The 12,087-nt window shown below is 43.5% G+C and overlaps 1 protein-coding gene across 1 annotated transcript in view; it reads left to right on the forward strand.

The window, feature by feature from the left end:
- Positions 1-11,541, forward strand: part of LOC132128913 (zinc finger protein 512B-like) — an 86,337-nt gene extending 74,796 nt beyond the window's left edge. Inside the window, exons 14-17 of the mRNA XM_059540313.1 lie at positions 465-566; positions 1,046-1,108; positions 1,262-1,360; positions 10,799-11,541. Coding sequence (XP_059396296.1) covers positions 465-566; positions 1,046-1,108; positions 1,262-1,360; positions 10,799-11,167 — 633 coding nt within the window. The 3' untranslated portion in view covers positions 11,168-11,541. The remainder of the gene's footprint in view (positions 1-464; positions 567-1,045; positions 1,109-1,261; positions 1,361-10,798) is intronic.
- The last annotated feature ends 546 nt before the right edge of the window (positions 11,542-12,087 follow it).

Here is a 12,087-nt window from a genome sequence, read left to right on the forward strand (position 1 = left end):
TATTAGGGCTGTTGATTTAATGTGTCAATTTAATGTGATTAATTATGGAAAAACTTTATCAGTTGAATGAATGAATGACTCACTCAGTGAAACAATGACTCATTTAATTAAAAACATAATTTCAAGTTTCAGTATTCATTTAAAAAAAAAAGTATGTCTATTTAATGCTTTACTCTTTCTAACACAATTATGATTCTAATAGATGTGCTTCTAATTTTATTCATTTGACAGTCCTAGAAAAATTATAGTGATAAAAAGAAAAATGTCATTTTAAATATTTACTTTATCATTTGACAGAGGCGCTATTTCGTTGAAACATTTTGTCTCTTTGTTCTGCTACTTTTTGCCAAACTATTATCGTGCTGCTTAAAAATCTAGTTTCTTTCTCAATTTTAAGTAGTTAATACTTGTATACACATTTAACTCATTTTTTAATAGCTGTGTACAAACTTTCTTTTTTATAGCTCAACTATACACGACCAGGCCTTCCCAACTTTAGCCCAGAAACTGTGAACAGCTGGAAGAATGAGGTGAAGGAAAAAGGATTTATCTGCTGCCCCAATTGTGTAAGAATTCGCCTTATTTTTCTGACTGAACACTGACTTTAACAGCTTCTAGTGCTCAAAGACATATTCTGAACTTACAGTTTTTTTTTTTTTTTTTTTTATCTGCTTTGGTTTTATTTTCACAAGCAAGGTGTATGTTTTCAAAACTCTTAGCACAAAAAAATCATACTGATCCACACTTGTAGCATCACTAGTCATTCTTTCAAAACCCTGATCTCATGCTTTCATCACAATTGCACATATTTTCTTCCACAAAATATCAACATAAGATTATCATAATATATACTGAGAACATTTGAATCAATCACTGAAACACAGTATTGTTATCTTCCTTCAATTTAGTACTTTTAACGATCAGTTCATTCAAGAGCAAACACTACAAGATACACCCGTTCAAATCAACTTCGTTACTGAAATAATTTAGATTTGCTAGAGAAACTGAAAAGCTCTTGAAAATTGTTCTCTTTATTTCATAACAGACCTGTGAGGCTATCTACTCAAGTGTATCTGGACTTAAAGCACACTTGGCAAGCTGTAACAAGGTACAGTATAACAAGTCCCCTGTGTGCTTTGCCTTAGTTGTTAATTAATTATAAATAATGTAAACAACTGTATGAGCTGTATACAGTGTACGTTTGATCTTAAATATTGCTGATACTGTATCAGCTTCACTGTCGTTATTAATCTCCACACAGGGAGGGGGCGATGTAGGGAAGTACACTTGTTTGCTCTGTAAGAAGGAGTTTAACTCTGAGAGCGGCGTGAAGTACCATATCAGCAAGACACACTCTCAGGTAAAACAAACACTCATTAAAAAACCTGTATTTCTGTGTGCTTAACAAAATAAGCGGAACATTTGCCCTTCATATAGGCCTGTCGCAATATATCAACTTGTCGCACAATGTATGTTCTTGACCTCATTAACTTTTGGTCATACAATATATTGCCCATTTTATTTATAATTATATAAAAATTGTCACCATTTTTTTTGCATTCCAATTATGCCAGTGTCTTCTCGTACACAACATGGTGTAGTCGTACTAGTTCAAATAAAAAAAAAATGCAAAATAAAAAAAAAAGTTAAGTGCAATATCTTTATAATATCTTTAGTGCAGATATTAAGGTGTCTAATATTTTGATAATTAATTTCCATGATCTTAACATTCTTAAGAATTAAAAGTTTGTTGTCCTTTGTAAGTGTGTTGGCCTTCTTGCATTATTATGCTTTTAATATATATTGAATATATATTAAATATATGATTATATATTCAGTGGCATAAAATGGTCTTAAAATGGCAATAATATTATTTATCGCAATTATTTCTGGGGCAATATATCCCACAACAAAAAGTTGTTATTGTGACAGGCCTACCTTCATAGTCTTCTAGTATTAAGATTAGTGGTCAACCGATATTGTTTTTTTTTTTTTTTTAACAGCCGATGCCGATTTTTTGGAAAATGGGGGGGGGGGCTGATAGATCATATGAAGCCGATATAATAATTATTATTATTTTTTAAGTAATATTTAAGAAATTTGAAATCATTTGACAATGGATAAAAAAATAAATATGTAAAATAAACATACTTATACTTTAGATGACAAATTATTTTCCACAAATACATAAATATTTAATAATATATAATTAAAAAGGGAGTAAACACTGTAACCAACAGGGCACTCAGTATTCTGGGAAGTTTGTATGTATTGGGAATCATATTTTTCAAATAAAGCATGGGTTAATGCTGACGGACAACAAGAAAGTATTATAATGTTTTCCATTCTATTACTAATAATATAAAAGCAATCGTTATAATTATTTTTATATACATTAATTCCTTTGTTGAACCGATTATTAGACAGACTTCTATCCATATTAGACAGAACTGTTAACGACGACAGTAAACAAGACAGAGTTGTTATTCAGGCGCTGCCGCTCTCAGCGACATCAAAATAAAAGTCCCGCCTTGAACACATCAGCCAAGCAGAAAAAAACTTATCGGCCAATGCCGATATTTAATAAAATAACTAATATCGGCCAACCACTAATCAAGAAATGCTGACTGTTAAAGGAATAGTCCACCCAAAAAGGAAAATCATTACCCTGTTTTCTTTTTTCTTCACAAAAGAAGATACTTTGAAGAATGTTGGTAACCAAACAATTGAAAGTAGGCACTGACTTCCATAGTATGGAAAAATGCTATGGCTGTTAACAGTATTTTCAGTTTGGGTGAACCATCTCTTTAAAGGGTTAGTTCGCCCAATTTGCAAAATTATGTCATTAATAACTTACCCTCATGTTGTTCCAAACTCGTAAGACCGCCGTTTATTTTTGGAACACAGTTTAAGATATTTTAGATTCAGTCCGAGAGCTCTCAGTCCCTCCATTGAAGCTGTGTGTACGGTCTACTGTCCATGTCCAGGAAGGTAAGAAAAACATCATCAAAGTAGTCCATGTGACATCAGAGGGTCAGTTAGAATTTTTTGAAGCATCGAAAATACATTTTGGTCGAAAAATAGCAAAAACTATGACTTTATTTAGCATTGTCTTCTCTTCCGTGTCTGTTGTAAGACTGTCAAAACGAAGCAGTTTGTCATATCCGGTTCGTGAACGAATCATTTCGATGTAACCGGATCTTTTTGAACCAATTCACCAAATCGAACTGAATCGTTGTAAACGGTTCGCGTCTCCAAAATGCATTATTCCGCAAATGACTTAAGCTGTTAACTTTTTTAATGTGGCTGACACTCCCTCTGAGTTCAAACAAACCAATATCCCGGAGTAATTCATTTACTCAAACAGTACACTGACTGAACTGCTGTGAAGAGAGAACTGAAGATGAACACCGAGCCGAGCCAGATAATGACTCGTTCTCAAGTCAAGAACCGTTTCTGTCAGACGTGTCTGATTCGAGAACCGAGGAGCTGATGATACTGTGCATGTGTGATACAGCATGAAGCAGACTGACACAAAGAGCATCTGAACCGAACTGATTCTTTTGGTGATTGATTCTGAACTGATTCTGTGCTAATGTTATGAGCGCAGGTAAACCGAAGGCTTGCAATCATCGCCAATGACGCCATTACGTCGAGCGCAAAAGAACCGGTGAACCGTTTTCTTCAACTGGTTTATTGAATCGAACTGTCAGAAAGAACTACTGGTGATCCGAAACCCGATGCAACCGGTTCTTGACTCATGAACGAGTCATTATCTGGCTCGGCTCGGTGTTCATCTTCAGTTCTCTCTTCACAGCAGTTCAGTCAGTGTACTGTTTGAGTAAATGAATTACTCCGGGATATTGGTTTGTTTTAACTCAGAGGGAGTGTCAGCCACATTAAACAAGTTAACAGCTTAAGTCATTTGTGGATTAATGCGTATTGGAGATGCGAACCGTTTAAAACGATTCAGTTCGATTTGGTGAACTGGTTCAAAAAGATCCGGTTACATCGAATGATTCGTTCGCGAACCGGATATCACAAACTGCTTTGTTTTGAACTCTCTCACAACAGACCCGGAAGAGAAGACAATGCTGAATAAAGTCGTAGTTTTTGCTATTTTTGGACCAAAATGTATTTTCGATGGTTCAAAAAATTCTAACTGACCCTCTGATGTCACATGGACTACTTTGATGATGTTTTTCTTACCTTTCTGGACATGAACAATATACCGTACACACAGTTTCAATGGAGGGACTGAGAGCTCTCGGACTAAATCTAAAATATCTTAAACTGTGTTCCGAAGATAAACGGAGATCTCACTGGTTTGGAACGACATGAGGGTTACTAATTTGTTAATAATGACATAATTTTCATTTTTGGGTGAACTATCCCTTTAAGGCCTGTTTACAACAAGTTCCCTTTCGAAAGGGAACTCTACACTACGTCAGAATGACGCTTTGGGGAACGCCTCAGGCGTGACAGGTGTCTGAAATCACTATCAAATCACGGCAATCATAATGACCGGCGACAGCCCGTGAATCATTAACGTGAATGATTAACGTGCGACCTGCAAGTATAAAAGGGAGCCTTGCAAACATGACAAACATCTTTTCGTCTTCAGGGACTGTCTGTTTGATATCGTTGGAAAAGTCGGCAAAGAAAATGAAACGCACGGAGAAGGCTGAAAGCTTCAGGAAGTGTGCGGATCCGTGCCCAAGGTATTTGACGCCGGGTGATTCACACGAACTGTGCGTTCTCTGTCTGGGCAAAGAGCATGCACAGGCGGCTCTTGAGGGAGCTGTCTGTGCAAACTGTGAGCGTTTTGCTTTGAAAACGCTCCGCTCTCGTCTAGCCTTCTTCTCGAGTGAGGAGGGCTCACCATCTGTACCTCGTGGCTCAGGTCCCGCTCGCGCTGAGGCAGAGCGGCGACTCGCGTCATGGGGTTCCCAGAGGGATCTCGCCGATCGTCTTGAGAGGGGTGTTAACCTCTCAGATGATTCGGCGGATGACGAGGGTGAGTTGCAGGTGGATGACGAAGAGGATTTTTCTCCTACTGTTCCTGCAACAGATGCTCTTCAGGACGGGCAGGTGATGGATGAGGAGGAGGTCATTCAGGTGGACCCTGAACCCTCTCAGCCACCCTGCCCCGTGTATGCTGAGCTGCTGGATGTAATGGAACGCGCCACTGACAGGTTGCAACTGCCATGGCGGCGCGTTAGGGGAGAAGTTGTTCGTGGCAGGCTGGACGATCGATTTCTCCCCGGCCATAGACCACCAGCTCAGGCGAGCCTTCCATTTCTTCCTGATCTCCATACTGAGATCGAGAGGGCATGGAAGAACCCATACTCTGCTCGGATCCACCGACATCAGCGGGCTAGTTTCGCTGATGTTGAGGGGATCGGCGAGTATGGGTATGTGTCGATGCCGCCCATTGACGAGACGTTTGCGAACCATCTCGTGTCTGGGCGGGCGTCGACACTGAGTGCTCCAGCCCTGCCATCCAAACCACTCAAGACCACAGCGCGTTTGAATGGCAGAGCATACACGGCAGCGGGTCAGGCCGGTGCTGCCCTGCACACTATGGCGGTGTTGCAGGCGTACCAGGCCGACCTGCTGGGGGATCTCGACCAGGGGGCAGGGCTGTCCCCTGAGGCGGTGGCTGAGCTGCGCCGCACCACAGATCTTGCTCTCCGGGCCACTAAACAGACTGCCGCTTCGATCGGTCGATTGATGGCGGCAATGGTGGCCACGGAGAGGCATCTGTGGTTGAACCTGGCTGGCATCGGGGAGAAAGAGAAGGCCTTTCTCCTTGATGCACCGGTTTCGCCCTCTGAACTTTTTGGCACCTCCGTGGAGGCGGTGGTTGGAAAGTTCAGGGAGGCGAAGGCACGCTCAGCGGCGTTTAAGACCTGTATACCGCTGAGATCCGGATCCGAGCCCAGACAGGCGGGAGAGCCTGGCCCTTCACGACCTGAGGGCCGTAGACAGGGCCAGAGAGCTAGTGTCGCCTCTCGTGCACCCCCTCCATGTAGGAGCAGGTCACAGAGGAGGCGTGACTCCCGCAGGAAAAAGAAGGATCTGAGGGAGGTGATCCAGTACAAACGATCACAGCGTTAGTGATGGATCATCTCCTGGAGGGCTGTTACTGTCCTAGCCCTCTCCTCTTTTTCCCGACTCCCCAGGCGTTCCTTACACCAGGCCTGGGGCTGGGTCTAGGATGAGAACAAGGTTCTGATGGCCCGCCTCGGCTTGGTTGGTGAGAGCGCCTCTTTCAGGCATGTAAAGTGATGGCCCCCAGGTTCATAGAGAACTCTCTGGCGAGTCTTCACTCTGCACGCCGCAGGTGAACTGGTTGGTTTTTAATATAATTTCTGTGTGTATACTAACACTGATTTGTATTTATCTACAGACCTTGTTCCCTGTATAGACCTAGGGAGTCATTCTTAGAGGAGCAATGAGGTAAAGTATTGGAACTTCAGGGCCCTGAAGCCCCCCCCCCCAGCTTGTGGCTAGAACGATTTAGGGAGAAGCTCAAAAAAAGATTTGACTCCCGTGTGAGTAGGTGATGGCCTTCCTGTCATGACATTTTTATGCGTGGTGGGCCACCACTCATTTCTATGTTAGCCTCAGGGCTTTAAGCCGCCTAGGGGTAGAGTAGTTGGTCTTCCTAAAAAAAAAAAAAACTTTTTTACTTTAGGTTTAGACTGACGCTGGCGCTTCAGATAGATCTTATGTCCTACCTTTCGGTTTGTGACATTGGTATCCTGAGTACTTCGCTCCCCTGGCAGTAGGTTGAGTGTTTCACAGCCTCTCAATCAAGTAGGCTGTGGCTCCTCCGAGCCCTCAGGTAGATCTATGCTTGTAGGTCGGCCCTAACCCGGGCCGCCTCTGTAGCTGGCCTAGGCTATGTTTGGGATGTTGGAGGCGTTTTGCTAAGTATAGCTGCCGCATTTTATTATGTGTAGGCTTCCTCCCCGAGATTTCAGCCTCCTCCCTTAAATGGGAGTTGTTGGCCAAAGCCCGCCCCTTTCACTGCATTCAGGGGTGATAGAGTAATGCAGGGTGGTAGTTGAGGTATGATCCTTCAGGCGGGTCAGGCTGTCTTTCGCTCTGCGATGTGATAGTTTGCCAGACCCTGCCGAACAGAGCTACTTGTTTTTAGGCCTCTAGAGCTGGCTCCACTCAGCCCGTTGAGCTGAACCGCTCGGACGATGGGTGAAAGTTGGTTGGCTTGCAAGCAAGCTCCGCTCCCCCAGGCTGGGCACAGGACAAATCCCTGTCACCCTTTGGAGCCACTTGCAGGCCCGCTCCCTGTCTAACATTTCAGGGGCATATGGTGTTACTCCCCCGCTAACGCAGGGTAGTTTTGAGTAATCCATTCTCAGCTCTGTATTATCTACCTCACACCATGATGGCTCCGGTTGAGCAGGGAGTTCTAACTACATTTCATTCCGGTATTTGAACTCCGCTCCCTTGAAGCCAGAGCATTGCCATGAGCTGATGCCCTTGCATTTAGTAGGTAGGCCCTTAAAATGGGGCCTCCACTAGGCAGAGTGGCGTATGTTGTACTCCCCTGCTATGAGGGTATTGCTTTTTGCTGAGTACACTGCCTTTGGCAATGTGATTAGGTACCAGGATGCTGTAAGCGCTGTAGTAACAGTTTTTCTGCCTTGAAGGCTGCACAGTTAGGTAGTAGGCCCCAGCAGGCCTCCTTGACTGGGTAACCCCTAAGATAGGGCTCCTAGGCCAGCTCACCTTTGGTGGTTGGCCCTGGTAGTTTGGGCAGAAGACTCACTACCGAGTAGTAGGTCTTAACAGGCCTCCTCGGAGGTGGGTCACAACATTGTGGAGCATACACTAGGTCAAAACTTTAGGAAAGTTTTTTATTAGTATGGTTCCAGCAGTGTTCATTAAAGTAGCAGAAAGACTCGCTATCAGCTAGTAGGCTCGACCGGGCCTCCCTGTTAGGCGAGTCCCCAGCAGCAGTACACATCCAGCTGATTAGACCGTTTCAGGAAGTAGGCCTCTTCAGGCCTCCCTGAAGATGGGCTCCCACATTTTTTGTGGAGATCAGGTAGTAGGCTTTACTAGGCCTCCCTGAGGGCTGAATCCCTCATACTGTGGTACTAAGTGGCCCTGAGGTTGAACTATCAGGTAGTAGGCCTCATAAGGCCTCCCTGAAGGCAAAGCCCCATAGACAGTCAACTGGACTGCCAGTCTGGCCCACTGTCAGCTGTGGTTTTCAGGTAGTAGGCCTCTCCAGGCCTCCCTGAAAGTAAGCTCCTTCATGTCATGGTTCTCTGGTAGTAGGCCTCACCAGGCCTCCCTGGAGTTGAGTTCCAACATACTTTGAGTTTCCACTTAATGTGGGTTTTCTGGTAATGGGTAGTAGGCCTCTCTAGGCCTCTCTGTAAGCGAACTCCTATGTACAGTGGTAGGCTTCACTAGGCCTCCCTTAAGTTGAGCTCCCAGGTTTTGTGGTTGTCATGTAGTAGGCCTCTCCAGGCCTCTCTGTAAGTGAACTCCCATGCGCTGTGGTTATCAGGTAGTAGGCCTCACTAGGCCTCCCTGAAGTTGAGCTCCCACATACTGTGGTTATCATGTAGTAGGCCTCTCCAGGCCTCCTTGGAAGGTTAGCTCCCACTTACTGTGTGTTCCGCTGAGCATGGTTTTTCAGGTAGTAGGCCTCTCCAGGCCTCTCTGAAAGTGAGCTCTCACGTTTTATGGTTATCAGATAGTAGGCTGCACCAGGCCTCTCTGATGGTGAGCTCCCACATACTGTGGTTGTCAGGTAGTAGGCCTCTCCAGGTCTCCCTGAGTAGTTTCACAGTGGTGCTGGGTTTTGTAAGCTAGTGGCCGCTTACTTTCAGTTTAGCAGACCTTATCAGGCAGCTACCAAAGGTGAGCTTGCGCCCTGGCTCGACTCAAGTTTTTATTCTCTGCTACGGGTTCCCTCCTGGAACCTCTTTATCTTGCTACAGCCTGGTTGCCTACCAGGTAGATCTAATGCTCCCCTCACTGAGGGTCAGTATGAGTATGTGGTCTCCTGAGTCTGATCAGTCGGTCGTAGGCCTCTCATGAGGCCTCCCAGTTAGATCAGTCCTTAGGCCCTCACAGGCCTCCTTAGTGTTTTGAAACACAAACACTGGGTTGATCCGTGGATCGAGTAGAGAAACTCCCCTCGCTGGCAAGGGTTGTAATGCACTATGCTGAGTCATACTCTCCAGGATATCCCGTCTCTGAGATCCGGTCCGAGTGGTTCACTGCCTGCTTCGCAGTCCCTCGGGTTGGATGCCTTCCTAAAGGCAAGTGTCCAGAGGCTCTGTCTTCGGACAGACAGGAAGTGGCCAGACTATAGTGTCTTGTATGGTGACACCAGGTCAGGCCTGCCTGGTGGCATTTCAGGTGGCACGTTCCCCTGAATAGTGACTGGCTGGGGTTCCCTCAGGTTCCCTAGCCACATTCCCTAGAAGGGACCCCTTCTAAGAAGTTGAAGTGTGGTCCTAGGCCCTTGAGCAGGCCCAGGTAGACCTTTCACTAAAACTATGTTTATGGAGGTTTTTCTGTGGTATCATATAGCTTGGGCTATGACCGTAGGGAGTGCTGTCACTGACAGCCCAGTGTGACCTGAGGGTGAGTGGTTCTAGCGTTTCATTTGAATTTGCTAGTTCTGTCAGTTGTCACTGCCGCTTGGCAGGCACTCCTCTTAGCATGGTGGCGTTGGTATATCGTTCCCCAAAGCGTCATTCTGACATAGTGTAGAGTTCCCTTTCGAAAGGGAACGTCTCAGGTTACGACTGTAACCTATGTTCCCTGAGAACAGGGAACGAGACACTACGTCTTCCTGCCATGCCTCGGGGCCTGCCTGCAACAGTCCCTTCAGACGATAGGATGTTTGTCATGTTTGCAAGGCTCCCTTTTATACTTGCAGGTCGCACGTTAATCATTCACGTTAATGATTCACGGGCTGTCGCCGGTCATTATGATTGCCGTGATTTGATAGTGATTTCAGACACCTGTCACGCCTGAGGCGTTCCCCAAAGCGTCATTCTGACGTAGTGTCTCGTTCCCTGTTCTCAGGGAACATAGGTTACAGTCGTAACCTGAGACGTTCAATATGAATGAACAAGACAAGTTTGAACAGGTTTGCAAAAAAAACCAAAAAAAAACACTGTAATGTAAAATTTTATTATCTTCAGATTCCTTTTAATTTGTTTGAATAATATATTCATTAGTTCATAAGTTTACATATGTTTACAGTTTACATTACATTTTAGCTTAGTTTTTATTTTATAGACACTCTTTTGATTTTTATATATTGTAGTTTTAGTTATTATAGGCTTGTAATCTGATTTTCACAACATTTTCAGAATTTATTTTCTGAATTTAGAATGATCTAAAATAACCAAGACATTTGAAATGAACTTCTATATTTTAGAATAGATTTTAAATACTGACTGGAGGGATTGGATTTTGAAAAAAAATCTGTTGAATACTTAGGTTAACCCACTAATAAATCTGCATGTGCAGGTTGGATTTATTGTTTTAACAAAGGTCACAAAATCTCTGCCAGCATATAGAAATTATTTTATTACAGCTATATTGACAATATAAATCCTGCACACTACACATGTTTGTATCATCACAAAAACCTTGCTAACTTGAATTTTTGTTTTGAGGGGTTTCTGGATGAATAGTTTCCTTCTAAAATGTTCTAAGGCTGAAAATTCATGCAAATTCACTAATAGTCGGTTATCGGTTCCTCTTTGAACTTGATGTGGCCTTATGTGCACAGAACTGGTTTCGGGCATCTACCAACGAGGTGACTAACAACAAGAAAAAAGAGCCAGAGAGCAATGGCTTACAGAAGGACATGAAAAACAAAGTGCCTGGGAAGAGGAGGGGACGAAAGCCCAAAGAGCACCACCTGGTGACAGCCCCCTTTCCAGCTGAGACTCAGAGCTTCAGCCCAGCTCCAGCTCTGCTTCCACCACAGACTGTAAGCCCCGCCCCAGAAAGCCAAACCCCCACGCCTAGCCCCATCACCAACACCACAACCACACCCACTGCCCCAGTGGGCAGTGGGAATCCAGCCCAAGCCAGAGACACACAGCCCCCTAGAAAGAAACGAGGCAAAACTAAGAAAGCATCAGCCACAGAGTAACATGGCTTTTACTTTGTCAACACCAGAAGGGATGCTTTCTGAAGTTCTCCGGATAAAACTTTCGTCAATTCGATCATGGAAATGATGGACAGCACAGAAGAACAAGCTCAGAAAGATGAACGGCAGAACAAGGGGATGAAAAACAGCAGAAAACAATGATTTGCTCTTGTATTGATTTCACACTGATCTTTGTGTTTTTTAAGCTGAGTATATACATGATGTGTGTTCTTGTGTATACTGATATATAAATATATTACTCCTGTTGTTTTTTCATTCCATTTTTACAGTTAATTTTAATGAGTTGTTCACTCTAAAGGGGTCAATAATATTCAAGCTCCCAGTTGCTATATATGGTGTGTGTGTATATATATATATATATATATATATATATATATATATAATATATACACACATAGGATTTTATGGAGGCTTTATTTTAGAGCAGAATTATATGTCCGGTGATTTCATAATGTGTTTGAATGATTTTTTTTCTTAAAGAATATCGAACTCATTCAATTAGCATGGTGAGCTAATTTACTGCTAACATTTTATCAAGGTTATACTCTGCTGTGTACATATAATATCTATATCCATGTATGAATATATTCAAAGCAATTCATTTTCATCCATCAGTTCCAAACAAGGTGCGTCAAAAAATGTTGGTCATCGTTTAGGTGTTTGGCATTGTTTTGTCAGTGGCAGCTGAACAGAGGGTTGGATTAAGATTGACGGCTGTTGTAACAGTGTGCTACTGTTAGCAATAGTTTGCTTTTGTGGTTTTTTTGTGGTTACTGTCTCTTGCTCAGAATCGTGAGAGGTCTAAGCTCGTAGCCTTGCGTAACTCCCTATCCTACATCCCAATGGGCTGTTAGCAGTAGTTTGTAGTTTGCTGCAGTTCACCTGGAGGTCTTTGTTAAAAC

The sequence above is a fragment of the Carassius carassius genome, chromosome 46 (genome assembly GCF_963082965.1).
Source record: "Carassius carassius chromosome 46, fCarCar2.1, whole genome shotgun sequence".
Classification (NCBI taxonomy): domain Eukaryota; kingdom Metazoa; phylum Chordata; class Actinopteri; order Cypriniformes; family Cyprinidae; genus Carassius; species Carassius carassius.